Source organism: Hypanus sabinus, chromosome 14 (genome assembly GCF_030144855.1).
Source record: "Hypanus sabinus isolate sHypSab1 chromosome 14, sHypSab1.hap1, whole genome shotgun sequence".
Lineage (NCBI taxonomy): Eukaryota > Metazoa > Chordata > Chondrichthyes > Myliobatiformes > Dasyatidae > Hypanus > Hypanus sabinus.
In genome coordinates, this window is record NC_082719.1 from 46,496,193 (window position 1) to 46,515,658 (window position 19,466).

Sequence of the window (19,466 nt, forward strand, 5' to 3'; positions counted from 1 at the left end):
TATAAAATCTTAACAACCACGAGATGTCATAGAATTTTTGAGCTTTGCTTCTCAGCTCAGTTTTTTAGGCAAATCTGGGACAAGGAATCTGGTAACATGACTACATTAACAAAGTAATAATACTTCAAGTTGAATATTCCAGTGTGCTGGAATTAACGTTCATAATATTCCCTTATTTTAAAATAATAAGTTTTATCTGCAAACATATGAAATAACATGTATTTCAAATGTTTTATTATCTATCTATCTTTTCACAAATATACCTGTGGGTGTTGGCTTAATTTTTGACATTGCATTACAATTGTTTTGCTTTAAAGAAAACTAAATATATCATTGTAAATACATTTTCTTTACAGCAAAAACATCCAGATGTACGTCATGTGGATTTGGAGATCTTGTAAAAATGCCAGGAACGTCTAATGAAGATCATTGCAACTACAGGGAGGGAGAAAAAGTCCATTAATCCTTTTGTGGTCATTATAAGCTGCTTTTCAATGTTTTAAAGACATTTCACGGTATAATTTATGTAGGATTGACAGACAAAGTTGCAGTGGTATGAAGGGATCTAGTGTGTTACATAGTTGAGGAATTATAATATTATTCATTAGCTGTACAAAATTTTGAATCTCCTCTTGACTGTTCATCAGAATGCTGTCAAAGTGAATGTGCGAGCATGTGACAGGAAGGCAGGAAAGAGGTTAAAATAGGTAACTTTTGCCACCTGTCCACAGGTTGGATAGATTGACCAACCTGAATAGAGTTTTCCTGCTTTACTAATCTAAATTCACCCTGATTCAAACAGTACTCTATTCTGTTTCATCTTGTTCATTTTGACATAATGCTAGCCCTAAAAATGACAACTAACTTCAAATAAACCCTTTATTTAAAATTCTTGGTCCATTGAATTTACTGGTACAATTGGTTCAAACTAAAATTATATGGGGGTTGTATATTCTATACACATTGTCTTAATTTTCTTTTGAAATTTGGAGAAACATTTTAGAAGGTGGGGAAAGCTATTTGTATTTAGATTTTGAAGTTTCATGTTCATATTATTAGGGTTGTATTTTTTGTATTTTTGTGTGATTTTATCAAGTAGTATGTCATCTCATTATCTACGTGCACAGAAAACAAGAAATTGACTTTTACTTTATGAAATATTTAACAAACCAAAATGTATATTGTGTAGCAGTAATCTGGGAAACTCAACAACACTGCTTTAGACTGAGAGCTGAATTTGTCCTTGTTGTACATGGAGTTTTCACATTGATCCACCAAAAAAAGTGTTTGTTTATTAATGACAATCAAGACATGAAAAGCAGACAACTTAGTTTTCAACTTAAAAATTACAACTTTGTTTACATTGAAAATGAGCTGAAATCAGGTACAAAATTAGCAGTTGAATTTAGTGATATAAACCATGTAAGTGTATTTATGAAATTTAACAGTAAGTAGAATATACTGGAGTCATATATCTTTCATGACAGCATGTGAGTTTGAGCTGTTAGGGGTAAAGCTGCTGAGAAAATCTTGAGGTATGTAGTTCCTCTTTTAAGGGTGCTAGATGATGCAATGATTAACCTAATCTATTTGATTCTGACACTTGGTGGAAGTAAAGGAAATCTCAATATTCCCTCTCTCTGCCGTTTATAAGGGACTCAATGAAAAATCAGTAGTTCAAAATGCCTGTAATTAAAACTATTGAAATTTCGTTCGAACTGAGATGATACCACTGACCTCTATGCTACAGTGCATTCAGGTAACAGAAATTTAGCCTTACAAAATTAACAAATCATTTTTTTTTTACTTGTTTGTTTTGTTTATTTTTCTCTTTGCATGCAGCTTCATGTTGCGGAAAATCATAATACAAATAATTTCTAGGAATGCAACATCCGCCCTATCCCCACCCCCTCACCAAATAAAGTAATGCAAGTTGTCTGTAATTTCAGGATATTTGGTATAGAAAATTAAAATGTACCTTTTTGAATTGGAAGGCAAATAATGAGTATAGAATTAGATATTATTGCTATGCCAAAATGTTAAATTTTTCAATAATGGTATTGTGGATTCTGACTGCTTAATAATATTTTCAGTTACTGTACATAGTCAATTTTTACATGTACAAAATAATTGAACTCTAAATTTTTAATTTCTTTTAGTATTAGGTTAGCTTTTATTGTGAAAAAGCCTGAATGATATAAAAGAATGCGTTAATGATTTGCATGTTAAAACTGGCCAAAATAGTTCATCTACAGACAACATAAATACTAATTGTTTTGAACATGTTATGCTGCTCATCCAATAGAAATATTTATGACAGTTTCTTTCCTGTTTTTGTTAATACTGTGATTTTAAAAATAGAAAAAACTGAAAGCTCAGCAGGTCAGACAGCGTCTATGAAAAAGAAATATAGTTAAGGTTTCATGTCAGACTTTGTTAGAATTGGGAAAGAAGGAAATATTATTCTGCAGAGACAGTGGGTAGGAATGAATAGTACAAAAGAAATGTCTCTGATAGGTTGTCCCCATAGCAACCCTTCTGTTACCCTATCAAAGATATAACTTTTACTTACTTAATGAAGGAATCCACCAGGTCTTGTAAAAGCCTGTTACCACTTGATGGAAATGTTAACACTAGTTTTAATGGGCTATCAATAACCTGATGTGCAAATGAAGTATTAGTAAATATAGGTTATTATTTGTATTAAGGATGAAACAATCTAAATTATGCCCATACCTTAATAATTTGTTGATAAACATTTTAAATGTTCAATGTTAAAGGAATACAGTGGATTCTGGTTAATTGGGACACATTTGGATCAGTGCATTTTGACCTAATTAAGTGGCTGCCCCAAATAGCAGAAATTCAATAGAAATAGTTAAATTGGTATAAAAAATACAATTTAAATGAAATACAGAACAAATTAGAACATTACAAATGTCACTGCAGTACTATAAAACTGCGTATTGGTTCCTAATAGTCATTGACAGAGTAATTTGCTCTCTGAATGCTGCCATGTTCTTTGATAGACTGGAAATAAACAAAGTCGGTACTGGTACCTAGTGCCAGTTGTTTTCGATGATTGGATCTTCAAAATCTTCTTTTTCATAGTAACATTCAAAATGATTGTTGATACCTCCAAATTCTTTGTAGTTTCTAACTTGTTGAAGTAGTGAAACTGTTTCATATGTTTTCTTTCCGCTGTTTCTGGCATCTTTAAACCTGAATGCTTGAAACCACAGTGAGCAAAACAGTTCCAAGTGATTTTACCACTTATTTCTTGCTAACTATTAGTGACAAAAATTACTGCTTTCGAATACAAGCACAACTGACGCTCTTTAAAATCTGTTCACTCTAAGCACAGTACAGTGTCTTAACAGGCATGCAAGTGCACAAGACTGCCTCTAATTAGTAACCATTTTGCTACAGTCTCTTGTACCAATTAGATAGTATAGTGTCCCAAATAAACAATGGAATCCTGGCAATTTTCTTGGTTGATCTTTGTTCTTTAAGGTTTGTACCAAATAAGGGGCTGCCATGAATAACCATTGGGCTAATTAACCAGATCACTATAGTTAGTATTCAGCATCAAAGTGATGAGAGGAATGTATTCATGGCTTTTAAATTTATCTTAAAACAAAATACAGATTCATTGAAATAGACCTGTGAGCTATTTACTTACAATTTCTGATTCAATTCGGTCCCTTTATGCAAGAATGAAGTTTGACTCATTTTAAAACAAGTAGCGCTTTGAAAATGTTGGAGTCGAACAATCCAAATATTACACAAACACACTGGTATAAGTTGTACTGATATCCAAACTTGCGCACTCCCACTTTTGCCCTTTACAAAAATTATCCAGAAAGTTGGCTGATACATTTTGTTGTGGCACTCATTTATCTCATCTTAAATTAAATCAGTTGACCATTTTTTTGGAGTGTTACAATCTTTAAAAGCAGTTAGTACATAATTCTATCTGGAACAACAATGTGCATCCTCTCTTGCCCCTCCCTTTGAAATACATGCAGGATTTTCATTGACAGATATACTGTACCTTAAAAAACATTTTGTATGGAAATTTATAGTGAATAATTTATCTTATACTTTTTTTTATATACACTTGTTCTTTGCTTCAAAATTGTTTTCAGTATACATTCCTTGATTTGTTTCTTTTAGTTTAGGATTCAAAGCAGTTCAGTAAAAGTTTATGATAAATTAAAATCTGCTATTGAAGAAATGGAAAATATTGGAGAGTACCTGGTTGATTTTGTATTTTCTTGTAATTTTGCTGAAGTCTTGCATGGGTCATTAAAAGTGTCGGATCTGCAAATTGACCTTGGTGGTTTTCAGATTTAAGACAGTGTAAGACTATTCCAAGGCTGATCTACATTTCGGTAGTATTGCACTTCCCTATAATTATAGTTGCTTGTGCTGATCCAAAATGGTGCGTGATTCCATGAATAAGCTGCTGGGGTAGTGAACCCATGGGCATGCGCAAAAAATTTGTTGGCATGCTGTATCATACCTCAGTTCTCTAAACTGCATCCATAATAAACATATAATCATTTTTCCAAATTATCTTTCTTACCAAATGATGCATCAAATGATTTTTACAACCTGAGAGCAGTAATATGTTTTCACAGAAGAGGTCTCATGCTAGTTTGGCGCCAGTTGGATGGTGCAAGAACACGAGAAGTTGAGTGATACATTTTGAAATCCTTGCAGACCTAGTGTACACATTGTATTTGGATAGAAAACAGTTGCAATAACAATATTATTTGGAAATTATTTTTCAAATTCTTTTCAAAAGATTTGTGCAGGTTTTCTAAAATGCTTCATTTATTTCAATCTATCTCTGTTATAATTTTATTAATAGCAAAACAATACATGTAAATAAGCAACTGAATTATCCTTTTCCTTAAATAATTCCATAATTATTGCATTTATTCATTAATCAGTGGTAATCTCTGCTCAAAATTACCATTGCATGCAAGAGGATTTTTTTTAGAAGATTATTGTCAATTTGTGCACATGCTCTCAGAAAGGTTCATCACCCCTAAGCAGGAGAATGTAATTGTAATTCACTTCAAAGCTTGCTGATTTTTTTTATCACCATAAGTTTGCTGTAAAGGCAAAGCTAAAAATCTTTTTGAACAGATGCTAAAGCTACCATGTAAATGCAGTGCTAACATTATTTAACTTCAAAAGAGTACAAAAACAATCCCTGAAAATTATTGATCAGTTCAAACATTTATTTATCTGGGGAAAAAAGGGTGTTTTTACACATCAATGTCCAACAATTTTGGGTTTGAAGCTTAAAATAAATTGTTATTATCAATGGTTACTGGAATTATGAACTTTAATTATTTACATTTTTTTCTATATGCAACTACTTGCATATGACAGACTCTTTCAATATTAGTTTTTGTTTTTGGACACTTTATGGCACATGTATCAATTTTATGGCAGGAGGTTTTGAATATAATGTAATATAGAGCAAAATAACTGTTTTAAATATTAAATTTAAACCATATTGAAAACTAAGTTATGACTCGATAGATATTGGAAATGTCAATAGCAGGGAGATTTTTTGGAGCTGCTTCTGTTTTGCTGGGTTGCATTTGGGTGGAAACTTGCCAAGTACTGGCAGAGCAGGTGCAGCTCTTGGGCATTTCCTAACTGGTGTACTTATTTACTCATCTAAAGAATGAATCTTTTATGAAGAGTTCTTCAATAGCTGCGTTAATATTGTTAGAATAGAGAATAATATATTTAATTGTATATGCAATCTAAAGTTATTAAAGATTTAATTCTGAACTTGAGTATTTTTTTAAATTGAGCTTTTTGCTTTTGTCTAATAGAATTTCTGTTAAGTGTAATCCCTTCTATTCTGCTCCTTGTCTTAATGTAGAATCTGATTTTCACTCCAATAGTCCATTAACTAGTAAATTTGCATGCCAAACAAGTTCTATAAGTGCATACATAGTAACAATGTAGAACAGAAAATTTTAGATTTCATTGACTTGGGGCAAATTCTTAAACAGAGCTAAAGTTTCATCCACAGTCAAACTAGAATCAATATGCAAACTTTATTTTGGGCTTTATGATTCTATTATCCTGGGAAGTGATTCTACATTTAAATATACAAAATGTATTTAGCAATATCTGAAAAACGTAAAATTTAAAATTGGGAATGGGTAACAGAATGAATAGCAATAATCTGAACCAGCAATTATGTTACAGTGGGCCAATGTATTTATCATGAATTGACAGAGAAAAGAAACATTTGCACTTGTAAAGCACCTTTCATGGCCCAGATTATTCTGAAGCATGCTACACTGCTTTTGTCATTATTGTGATACGCTAGCCAACTCCTGCATGATGCTTTTGCACCAGTCTAGTGACAACCTTAGATTATCTATTTCCTCATTGTATTATTGACTGACTGATAAGTATCAGTTTAGGACAAACTCCCCTACCTTTGAAATTGGGATCATTCTTGTCTCTTGGAAGGTCGTCCTTTATTGCCTGATCTGAAAGATGGCGGCATCAATGGTGCATTGAGATATCTCAGTCTAGGTTTAGTTGCAGCTGTAAGTTGCTATTATCATCAACATCTTTAATTACAAACAAAAAAAACTTTTTAGTAAAAGGGAAATAACATGTCAAAAACATAAGGCTTTTTAAGGAGCATTTTAAAAGAGTGGGTGATAAGATGTAGTTTCTTGGCTGCTGAAAGATAAGCATGGTAAATGAAAATGCAGCTGCAAGGCCACATAAAATAAATAGTAGGATGCAAAGGAATAATTGGTAAGGAGAGGGATCTTGTGTAGGAGTTCAAGGATCTCTGAAGATGGCAGGTAAGGAGATGTATGGGATTGTTGCCTTCATTAGTTGGGATATAGAATATAAATATAGGGAAGTTTTGGTACAACTATAAAACATTGGGGTATGAGGTGCCAGCTGGAGTATTGTGTACATATCTGATCTGCACACTATGGGAAGGATGTGATGGCCCTGGTAGAGGATGCAGAAGGAGATTAACCAGAATGTTGCCATATGGCCACCAGCATGTAGCAGAGTTATCTACAACTAGAAGACAATGGTATAGGGCAAGAGGTTTAAAGGGGATTTGAGGAAAAACTGTCTTCATCGAGACTGGACTCGAGAATGCACTGCTTGAGGGATAGATTTAAATAGTATCTGGGTATGCACTTGAATCGCCAATTTAGAAATCTATTGTCCAAGTGCTGGTAAATGGGATTAATCTAGATAGGGCTTTGATGGTTGTCATGGGCAGGGTGGGTCAAAGGACTTTCTGTGCTGTATGACATTATGCATATGTCCCATGATCTTGGATTCCTCAAATAGCTGAAGTAGATTATCTGCATTCAACCCAGCAGGTCTCTAGTGTATTTAATAAACTTCACTAAAATAATCTCCTTAGACTTAAATTCCAGGAAGTCAAATTGTTTTCTTATATTTTTATCCTTGGGGTCCTGGTATTATGTAAATGAATTTACAGAGTGTACCTTCCAAATACATAGCAATTAAGGTAGTTTCCAGAATTATTCATTGTATTGTTAGTTGAGGTGTAACCTGGGTGTGTATGGCTTTGATATAACATCTAAACCTTTGAAGCCTTCTAGTTACAAAGAGCAGTAAAGCATCTTTTGATTTGTATTTTCTGTGTGCCTTTGATAAGTGATTTAGCTACCTTAACCTTTTCACCCCGATACAATGCATGTGCATGTATACTCACACAGGACCTTATGGAGGAGTTGACATCCACGTGCACAGATGAGGTTATAATCAGGATTAATTTGATCGCCAATGACATCAGTGCTTGAGAGCACAATGCACACTATATTGGAAATGGGGGCAAAATGGCAGCAGAAGCGAGTTTAGTAAATCTCATATAGCTGGCAGGTAACATGTCCAAAACATGCCTATTTGATTGTTGTTCTTTAGTAGGAGAGGGACCTACCATTTCTATCCCGTCGGAGGCACAAGCTTCTAGGTGAGAACGACTGGGTAGACCCTTGTTTCAGTGGATTTTGCTGACAAGTTTAACTATAATACTGCTGTGATTAGAGTTGCAGCTGCTCACTGATCTTGTGTGAGCTTTTCAACAGTAGATTGTCTCCAGTAAGAATCTAAAACAATATAGTGCTCAGATCCTAAGTGAGCTGAAAAAATAATATTGGCTAACCCCTATTGACATCAATGGATCTGGGGTCTCAAGTTCCTTGGCATCCACATCACCAAGGACCTCACGTGGTCCTTACACATCAGCTGCGTGGTAAAGGTACAACAGCGCCTCTTTCACCTCAGATGGTTGACTAAGATTGGTATGGACCTCCAAATCCTAAGAATTTTCTACAGGGGCACAACTGAGAGAATGCTGACTGGCTGTATCACTGCCTGGTATGGGAACTGTATCTCGCTTAACTGCAGGATTCTGCAGAGAGTGGTGTGGACAGCCCAGTGCATCTGTAGTTGTGAACTTCCCATGATTCAGGACATTTACAAAGACAAGTGTGAGAAAAGGACCCGAGTCACCCCAACCACAATCTATTCCAGCTGCTACATCTGGGAAATGGTACAGCAGCATAAAAGCCAGGACCAGCAGGCTCCGGGACAACTTCTTCCACCAGGCCATCAGACTGACGAACTCCCGCTGATTTGAGTGTATTTCAATGTTACATTGACTGTTCTATTTATTATAAGTTATAAGTGATTGCACATTTAGATGGAGGTGTAACATAAAGATTTTTGCTCATGTATATGAAGGATGTAAGAAATAAAGTCAATTCAAGCAATCAGTTTGAAGACTATTTACTAACAGACCAGGTAATTTTATCTCTTGAAACTGCAGCAAGATATAACACCTTAAAATCTCAAATGCCCGGAAACCACATCTTTAGAAATCAGCACAGGTGAGCTGGGCATAAACAGCTTTAAGTGATAATTTGGTCATTTAAATACTGTAATGAGTCTGGCCATCGAATATTGACCTATTTTCAGGTGTAATTCTGGCTAACTGTTTCATAGGTTTGAGGAAACCCAGCAGCTGATTGGAGGCAAGGACAACTTGAAAGGGAAAGCAGCCTTACAGGCTTGCTTGAGGGACAGGTGAGTTTCCACAATACCCACTCTCAGCTTTCATGTTTGCCTTTCAGTGCACTATTATCATACCAAGACATAACTAGAGATCAATCTTTCAGACCTCAAATCCAACAAAGCAACCAGAGTTACAATACTGTGGGAAATTTCTGTCCAACAACCAAAACTTTTGCCTCATAGAGGTACACAGTGTAAACCAAGGAGTATGTGTTAACATAGCTGGTCAGAATTTAAAAAAAAAAGCAGAGTGATATTTAAAAAATGAGAAAAGACGAACTTAAAACCTGAAAGATTTTGATACTGCCTATAGATTTTTTTATATATATATTACGAATGTGGCTGAGAGTAATTAAGTCCATGAACAAATGCTTTTTTTTTCTGGCACCAATAGTCAATATCAAAATGGGCAAATAAATAAATTTCATTGCTTTATTTATTTTGCTGCCAAGTTGCTCCTGGTGAGGTACCATGTACATTAGTGTTCTGATGAAAAAGCCTCAGCCTGAAGCATTATTGGTTAGTGCTGCATGACTTGAATATTTTCAGCATTTGCAGCCTTGGTAAACAAATAGGGATGCTAAAGTTGTGGTAGATGTTACTCAGTAATGAGCATGAGTGCCAAAGTTCCTGGTTTTCTTTTACAAGGCGAATGCTTTCTAAGCAGCCAGGTGTTCTTTAAAACTACTGCTCTGCTCAAATTACCTTTCATCCCAACATCAAATGTTAAGTTTAGTAAATTAATGTAATATGTGTCATTGCATGGAGTGAAGCCATGTATGGTTGGGTTTGACGATTTGTTTTCTGTAGGTGGAAACTGAATTGTCCTAGTGATCTGGTCAATATTGCCATTTGCCTGGGTCATCTGTACAAAGTCATACAAATTAACTCAAATTAAATAAAAAAATAAATGAGAGTGACATCCAAAGAAGTAAAAAAAAAGCAGCCTTACTCATTTTAATCTTTATTTGATAAAGCAATCATGAAATTACTCTCATTGCCTTATGAAGTTAGTTGTTATTAAGGCAGATGTCGTACAAGTGTAGAGGACAGATTAAATCGCTACATACAAAATCACAAGTGTATACAATTTCTTCCCCTCCTTGCTGCTCAATTTAGAAAAAAAAGACAACTACGAAACTGGAAGATCCTAAAACATCAAATATAATACAGAGATCAAAGACAAAGCAGTAATGTACATCATTTATTGTGTGGCTGGTCTCAACAATTGACAATGTAAAAGCTACATTGAGACTACACACATTACCATAGACAGATGGTCAACATATAACAAAAAGGTCTGTTCCAAGTCAGTGCACATTTAATTAAGACAGTGAAGTACACTTGTGAGAATGCTAACATTACTAATCTTCCATAGTCAACAAGATTTTACATTTACTTTTCACTGCACTGACCAGTCACACTAATGGTGCAAAAACAGGGAAAAGTGCTCAACCTTATAAAAGAATCCCATAGATGATATTTCTTGTTTAACCAAAGGTTGGAAAGCAAATGCGTCTCACTCTGGGGCAGAAGGTGGTATTGGGTTGATAATCATACAATGCTTTCTGAAAATATGTGCACGGTCCTATTCATCATCAAGGACATCCTAAAGAGGTAGAGCCTAAAGAAGATCCTCACCATTCAGGTAATGCCTTTTTCTCATTACTGCCATCAGGAAGAAGGTACAGGAGCATGAAGACCCACCCTCAATGATTCAGGAACAGCTTCTCTCACTCTGCCATCTGATTTCTGATTGGCCTATAAACACTAACTCCTTAATCCTTTCTTTTGCGCAATTTATTTTGTCATTTATTATAATTTTATGTCTTTGCACTGCTCTGCTGCAGCAAAACAAATGTCTGTTATCTATAAGAGATAATTCTGATTCTGAATTGGGTTCAGTAGGCTGTTGACAACTGACTGAATTATCATTGTACCGTATGCCAGTATTGGTACCAAACAAATTATCAGAACCTAGGAATGGACTAAAGTAATCAAATGTTCAAAATCAAAGCATATTTTTAATTAACAAGTTAAACATTGTTTTCTTTATTGCATTTCTCAGAGAAAATTCTGATTCCATATTCCCAAAAGGAAAACCCACTCAAAGACTGCATAAATCAGAGCTTCCACAGACTGACTTTTCTTTCCTGTATAATTGATTTATATACACAGTATATTGTACTGAACTAGGTTTAGTTTCTGCTCTTCCTGAGTCAGTTCACCTACTGGAATCCCATTGAGGTGTTCCTCTTTGGAGTTTTATGGAACGGGGAACTGGGTGTAGGTTCCCACTCATTTACAATAGAAGTACTAACATAGTGTGTAACATGAATATAAGTCTTGTCTGCAAGACTTGTAGTAACATTACCTGTTACATGTTTAAGTTTGGCCTAGAAAATCAACCAGGGACGAGCAGCCAGATGTCAGCAATGAAAGAAGGGAAAGACAATCAAACAAAATTACATTCAATTGATTAGTTTTTGTTGTCCATTCTTAATCAATAGCTGAAACTTGGCTCATAACTTAATGTGCTGCTAGGTACAATTGTTTTCCTCAGTGGACTAATTATAGAAGCACTGTAAGTAATTTGGATTATTGTTATTTGCATTGCAGTGGCAGTTAGGTTTTTAGTTATAACAACAGACTTCACAATAGACTTTAATAACCTTATATTCTGCCTTCAGTAGCCTGCACCCTTGGTCAGTGTTTCTATTATGTTTAATGGACAATGCTGGAAGTGCAAAGTATTCAGTCCTTATCACTGGCACACGGAACACAAAGTCTTCACAGAACTGACCCCAATACAAGCAAAGCATTTAGGAAATATTAGATGTTTTCAAAGAATGAATGCTATCGTGTAGATTACTGCTGCTCACTAAAAGATCATCCACAATGGATGTCAGGTGGAAAAAGAAACTGCATTCCTAAACTTCCTGCTGAATTTAGCATACCCCAACTTACTCCTGTACCCGCCCCCCCCCCCCCCCCACTATAATATAGGATTACGGGGAATGTGCAGGGGATAGGGGACAGCCAGCATGGAGTTAATGGACACAATTACCTCCCATTCTGATATGTAGCAGTCAGTTTACACAAAGCAAGATCCCACAAAAAGCAAAGAAGTAATGAGCGAAATAAAAATCTGACTTTGCGATGATGAATGAACAATTAATATTGACCAGTATGCTGAAAGAACATCTTGGAGTCATAAATTCACACAGCTCAGAAACAGGTTCTTTGATCCGCAGTGTCTAATGTCAAACATCAACCACCCATCTGCAATGATCCTACATTATTCCCATTTTATTTTCTCACATCCTCCATAACTCCCAAGATTCTACTATTCACCTCCACTCTAGGGGCAATTTACAGTGGTCAATTAAACTATTACTTAGTCACAGGGAGTTCTGGGTTCAACTGGGGTCTCTATTGCTGTGAGCAGCAGTTCTACTCGCAGTGACATTGTACCTTATTTTTCTGCAGAGTAGTTCTGCAAAGTCTCAAAATGAAAACAGACCTTCGGTTTATTGTTCCATCTGGAAGACGGCATAGCTGTCATTGCACAATTCATCACTACTTCAATGAATTATCAGCTTGGGTTGGCACTCAAGTCTCAAAGTCTCTGGAGTTGTATTGGAACCTACAATCCTTTAACTGAGAGGCAGGGATACTACCAACTGAGCTGTAGTTGATACTTCATGCAAATCAAATTCCATGACATTCACGGTGGATTTGAAATGTACTGGAGACTTTACACTACCCTCCAATATTTTGATAAAGGTTAGAGGATAGCATGAGTAATGTTAAATCTACTATGTTTTCAATCTACTGTCTGGTGAATGATTGGATCTGACAAGTGATTTTTCATTCTAATGTACAAATGAACAAGCTGCACTTTGGAAATAATTTTTCAGATTTATCAGCAGATACCACCTTTATATGTTATCATAATGTTAAAACAAAGCTTCAATGGTGTTTTCTCTTTAACCAAACTAATGTATTTATTACCCAGAAAATATTTTTATTGATTGCTCCTTACAGGGTTACAATTTAATACTGTATTAGAAAATAACAAAGGTAAAAAAAAAACCTCAGTGTTTAAAAGTATAAAAATATAAAGGTCCTCTGACTGTAATGTGGGATGCTATTAAAGAGACAGCTGGTCATGTTTCCTTTCATTTTACACTATATATTTTTCCACAAGCAGAATGATGCACCCTCTTGATTCCCAAGTCACTGTTTTAAGCTTTCTTCAAATGTGCAAAACTTTTAATAGTTGAAGTTTATTAGTAGCAACAGGGTGATATAGTAATCATAATCAGTGGGTCAACTAACTATGAACATGAAATGGGGTCAAATGCTTTCATAACAGTCAGTTTGAAAGTGGATAAGAAACATCTCCTATGGGATGGAATAATTAATATATACCTTTTAAAGTTAATTTCCTTAACAAAATTATTTTAATACAAGTAATACAAAGCTACAACATTTATTGTTAATGCACTTGTACACACAGATAGAAGGTATTCAAACAAAGTGCAATATAACCTAAACCAGTGTCTGAGATAATTGGCAGATAGGCATTTCTGAAGGGAATGCTACTTACCTGCCTCAGCTTCTTCTGTCATTCTTAGAATTAACATCATACTTCTCATTGATTTCCTTAACAAGGTGGCTACATTTCTGAACAGCTGCATAATAAAGCTGGTAATTAAAACTGTGGTGGTCAATTGAGTTTACAGAATGGTAGACTGGGCAAAATTTTACATTCAGTAAATGATATTACTACACAGCTAAGATGTCTTTGACTACAAGCCTAACTCCTAATTTGATATCTCTGAAATGTTGCAAGTTAGGACAAGCTCCAGATTTTAAAGGCTATACTTTCCTATTAATTCATGAGTTGACTAGAGCTTATATGCCCAGGATTTGATTTTGATGTATTTCAACCACAGTTAATTCAGAATTTTTGTAGCTTCAGACCACTCAAACACATGTGGAAAATAAACTATTTTGATGTTTTACTTCTAAAGGATGCTTTCTAGGCTGAATAATATTTTGTTAATTTGGTCAGATAAGTAACATTCCTCAGTCCCAAGCCTGGGATAGCACTTCAGGTGGTCAGGACAATGGATTTACCAAATTAATCACAGTCAAAGCAGGTTAACCTTTGAGGTCACTTTTGGTATCTCTTCTGTAGGAAATCTTATTTTAATTAAATGTTCTCGTTTTAAATTGATTTGCATCATATCAAGTTGGTGTCAACACCAATACAACGATGGAGTATTACACATTCATTTTCTACATCAGCCTGGCAGTTACATCAAACTGTGTGGGCTCAGTCTCCAGCACCCTCATGGCACCCCTTGTTGTATACTTCATCCTGTGACATCTGATGGTCATAGCCTTCATGATAGGGGCCACTGGCACCAAGGAAAGTTCCCACAGCGCGTCCCTGCCGAGCATGCCCAACAGCATCACTGAAGACTTTGTTAATTTGTTCTTCTGATGGCATCCACCAATCCGGGTTGGAGGTGCAATGCATCCGAATGAATTCTGCAAGCAACACATAGCAATTGAAGAAACTGAAATAAGATGCAGACCTCCTGAATTAGTGCAAATGTCAAGAATTAGTAAGTTGCAGTTTATAGCTTTTGTATATCAATCATCAGGATTAATAAACCACTCCACTTACCCTCTTCACCCACTTATCAAAAACTCTGCAGTTAGCACCATTTCAATATTAAGGTTCCTGGGCATTATTATTTCACAGGACTTCATTTGGGAGAACCATATCTCCTTCATTAACAAAAAGGCTCAGAAGAGGATGTTCGGTACTTCTTGTGGCAATTGCCATCTTCCACAGAACATAATGAAGCAATTCTAAACTAACATCATGGACAGCATTCTCTATTTTTATCATTATATGGTAGAAGGATGCCAAACAAGTCTGGTCTAGCACAGCATCCTCCCGCCATGTAAAAAAACTACAGTGAACTGTCAGGTCAGCTGAAAAGTACACTGGCTACCGTCTACCATCACTGCAGGATTTGTATTTAAGAGGCAAACTACCGCTTCCAAAACCTTCCTTCTGGAAACAATATAGGACTATTAAAACAAAAACTTAATGCCATTTTAAACGTTTCTTACACCAGACTGTTAACCTGATCCACTATTCTCCTTAGCTACACCCCCTTTTATCTATTACCGTAGCCTCTGTACTGCACTGTAAATAATTTAAACCACTTTTTATATACAGCCGTTTACATTGTAAATACATGATGGTATTTATGTATTTATGCATGTTTATTCTAAATCCATACTTTACCCTCTAAGTTTTTTTAATATAATTCTTTATTCTTATAATTGTGGAATGTTGTTGCTTTGTTGCATGTTGCACCAACATGCCACAGCAAATTCCTTAAACATTTAAATATATCTGGGGAATAAAGTTTGTCCTTGAGGGCAGTCATTCCCAACTCTAAAATGAGGGCACTTCATGAGTACCCTATCAGCAAAGCAGCAGGGACATGGCGACACAACTGTGAATGGGTTCCTCTCCAAGTCATACAGCTTCTCGGCTGGCAAATATATTGCTCCTCCTTTGTACACTCGGTGGCCACTTTTCTACCCAATGAATATGCCTTTGTGGTCTTTTGCACAGCCACCTCATGCTTTCATGCATTGCATTGCTGCCACATGATTGGCTGATCAGGTATTTTCATTAATGTACAGGTGTACCCAATAAAGTGGTCACTGAGTGCATATGCAGGGTTTAAATGATTGAATTCTTATGAGTAACAAGACCACAATGTGTCATGAACATGACAGGAAATAAAAGCTACTTTGCCAGCAAAACCCTATCTTACATAAAAATTAATGCTGAGAACACTGGCAGGTTGAGCAGCATCTGTGGAAGGAGAAAGGGAGTTAACATTCCACATCAAAGACACGCTGAGAACATCCATGAATTTTTGGTCTGTCCTGAAAATTTTATTATAAAGAGAGCCTAGAGGATATTAAAATATGGATTCAGCTGGAAGGCAAGTGGTTCGGAGAGGGAGGGTACTGCAAAGATCAAAGTGCATGTTGAGAATGTCCCAGTTCTGGTAGGAGTCATATCTGGAGTTTCAAGAGAGAAAATGATGTTGCTGCATCCTGGTGTTAGAGCGACTTGTATCCAATTCAGTTCTGTGATCTCTGAGCTGGATGACAATGTCTATAGGAGATTGGGAATTTGCCAGATTCTGCCACAGAAGGGCCAAATGTATAAAATGTCTGTGTAATTTGTAAGGTCAGCACATCCTTTCTAAGATAAGGTGCTCAAAACTGCTCACAATACAAGTCAGGCCTCACCAGTGCTTTATAAAGCATCAACATTCCTTGCTTTTATATTCTCGTCGGTAGGTCGCACCTGGAATGTCCAGTTGGCAGATGATTTCCCTCCATGCCACTCTGACTTATTGGGAATTCATGTACATGGCAAGTTACAGCAATGGTTTGCCATTGCCTTCTGCTGGGGTGAGTTTTTTGAGTCTTTTGCAAGGGAGCCGGCCGGATTCGAACCCAGGACCTCTTGCCCTGAAGTCCAGCGCGGATGTTACTACGCCACCAGCCATAAATTCTGGTCCTCTTAAAATGAATGCTAACATCACATTTGCCTCCCTTAGCACCGACTCAACCTGCAAATTAACCTTTAGGAAATTCTGCACAAGGACTCTCAAGTCTGTTTGCACCTCAGATTTTTGAAATTTCTTGTCATTTAGAAAATAGTCTACCATTTTATTTCTTCTACTAACGTGCAAGACCATACACTTCCTGACACCGTATTTCAACTGCCACTTCTTTACCCATTCCCCTAATCTGTTGAACTCCTGTCTCCTCTCTATTTCCTCAAAACTACCTGCCCCTCCACCTACCTTCCTATTCTCTGCAAACTTCACCACAAAACTATCTATTCCATCATCCAAGTCATTAACAGATAGTGTAAAAAGAAGCAGACCCATCACAGACCCCTGTTGAACACCACTAGTCATCAGCAGCCAACCAGAAAAGGCTCCCATTATTCCTACTCCTAGCCTCCTGCCAATCAGCTAATACTTTATTCATACTAGTATCTTTCCTGTAATACCATAGTTTCTTAACTTGTCCAGTAGCCTCATGTGTGGCACCTTGTCAAAGTCCATCTGAAAATCCAAGTACGCAACATCAACTGATTCTCCTTTTCTATCCTGCTTGTTATTTAAAAAAAACATAAAACATAGAAAAACTACAGCACAATACAGGCCTTTCGGCCCACAATGCTGTGCCAAACATATACTTGCTTTAAAAACTACCTAGGGTTACCCGTAGCCCACTATTTTTCTGGGCTCCACATACTTACCCAGGAGTCTCTCAAAACCCTATCGTATCTGCCTCCACCACTATCGCCAGCAGCCCATTCCATGCACTCACCACCTTCTGCATAAAAAACCTACCCCTGACATCTCCTTGTACCTACTTCCAAGCACCTTAAAACTGTGTCCTCTTGTGGCAACCATTTCAGCCCTGGGAAAAAGCCGCTGACTATCCACACAATCAATGCCTCTCATCATCTTATACACCTCTATCAGGTCACCTCATCCTCTGTCACTCCAAGGAGAAAAGGCCGTTCACTCAACCTATCCTCATAAGGAATGTTTGACAATCCAGGCAACATCCTTGTAAATCTCCTCTGCACCCTCCTCTGCCTTCCACATCCTTCCGGTAGTGAGGCGACCAGAACTGAGCATAGTACTCCAAGTGGGGTCTGACCAGGGTCCTATATAGCTGTAACATTACCACTCAGCTCTTAAACTCAATCCCATGGCTGATGAAGGCCATTGCACCATATGTCTTCTTAGCCACACAATCAACCTGCGCAGCAGCTTTGAGTGTCCTATGGACTCCGACCCCAAGATTCCTCTGATCCTCCACACTGCCAAGAGTCTTACCATTAATACTATACTCTGCCATCATATTTGACCTACCAAAATGAACCATCTCACACTTACCTAGGTTGAACTCCATCTGCCACTTCTCAGCCCAGTTTTGCATCCTATCCGTGTCCCGCTATAACCTCTGACAGCCCTCCACACTATCCACAACACCCCCAACCTTTGTGTCATCAGCAAATTTACTAACCCATCCCTCCCTTATCCAGGTCATTTATAAAAATCATGAAGAGAAGGGGTCCCAGAACAGATCACTAAGGCACACCACTAATCATCCATATAGAATATGACCCGTCTACAACCACTCTTTGCCTTCTGTGGGCAAGCCAGTTCTGGATCCACAAAGCAAGGGTCCCCTTGAGTCCCATGCCTCCTTACTTTCTCACTAAGCCTTTATCAAATTCCTTACTGAAATCCACATACACTACATCTACTGTTCTATTTTCATCAACATGTTTAGTCACATCCTCAAAAAATTCATTCAGGCTCCTGAGGCACAAACTGACTATCCCTAATCATATTATGCCTTTCCAGATGTTCATAAATCCTGCCTCTCAGGATCTTTTCCATCACCTTCCCAACCACTGAAGTAAGACTCACTGGTCTATGATTTCCTGGGCTATCTCTACTCCCTTTCTTGAATAAAGGAACAACATCCGCAACCCTCCAATCCTCTGGAACCTCTCCCGCCCCCATTGATGATACAAAGACATCACCAGAGGCTCAACAATCTCTTCCCTCACCTCCCACAGAAGTCTGGGGTACATCCAGTCCGGTCCTGGAGATTTATCCAACTTGATGCTTTCCAAAAGCTCCAGCACATCCTCTTTCTTAATATCTATGTGCTCAAGCTTTTCAATCTGCAGTAAGTCATCCCTACAATTTACAAGATCCGTTTCTGTAGTGAATACTGAAACAAAGTATTCATTAAGTACCTCTGCTATCTCCTCCGGTTCCATACACACTTTTCCATTGTCACACTTGATTGGCCCTATTTTTTCACATCTTGTCTTCTTGCACTTCACATACTTGTAGAATGCCTTGGGGTTTTCCTTGATCCTGTTTGCCAAGGCCTTCTCATGGCCCCATTTGGCTCTCCTAATCTCATTCTTAAGCTCCTTCCTGCTAGCCTTATGATCTTCTAGATCTCTATCATTATCTAGTTTTTTGAACCTTTTGTAAGCTTTTCTTTTCTTCTTGACTAGATTTACAACAGCCTTTGTACACCATGGTTCCTGTACCTTACCATCTTTCCCTGTCTCATTGGAACGTACCTATGAAGAACACCATGCAAATATCCCCTGAACATTTGCCACATTCCTGCCATACATTTCCTGAGAACATCTGATCCCAAGTTACGCTTCC

The 19,466-nt window shown here is 37.0% G+C and overlaps 2 protein-coding genes across 8 annotated transcripts in view; one reads left to right on the top strand and one right to left on the bottom strand.

Moving 5' to 3' along the window:
- The window catches only part of slc30a9 (solute carrier family 30 member 9), a 107,680-nt gene extending 101,858 nt beyond the window's left edge, over positions 1–5,822 (top strand). For all 7 annotated transcript variants that reach the window (XM_059989103.1, XM_059989104.1, XM_059989101.1 and 4 more), the window contains one exon: positions 357–5,822. In XM_059989103.1, coding sequence (XP_059845086.1) covers positions 357–401 — 45 coding nt within the window. In that variant the 3' untranslated portion in view covers positions 402–5,822. The remainder of the gene's footprint in view (positions 1–356) is intronic.
- Positions 5,823–10,132: 4,310 nt separating this feature from the next.
- Positions 10,133–19,466, bottom strand: part of LOC132404715 (BEN domain-containing protein 4) — a 62,664-nt gene continuing 53,330 nt past the window's right edge. Inside the window, exon 5 of the mRNA XM_059989109.1 lies at positions 10,133–14,685. Within this exon, the coding sequence (XP_059845092.1) occupies positions 14,468–14,685 (218 nt within the window). The 3' untranslated portion in view covers positions 10,133–14,467. The remainder of the gene's footprint in view (positions 14,686–19,466) is intronic.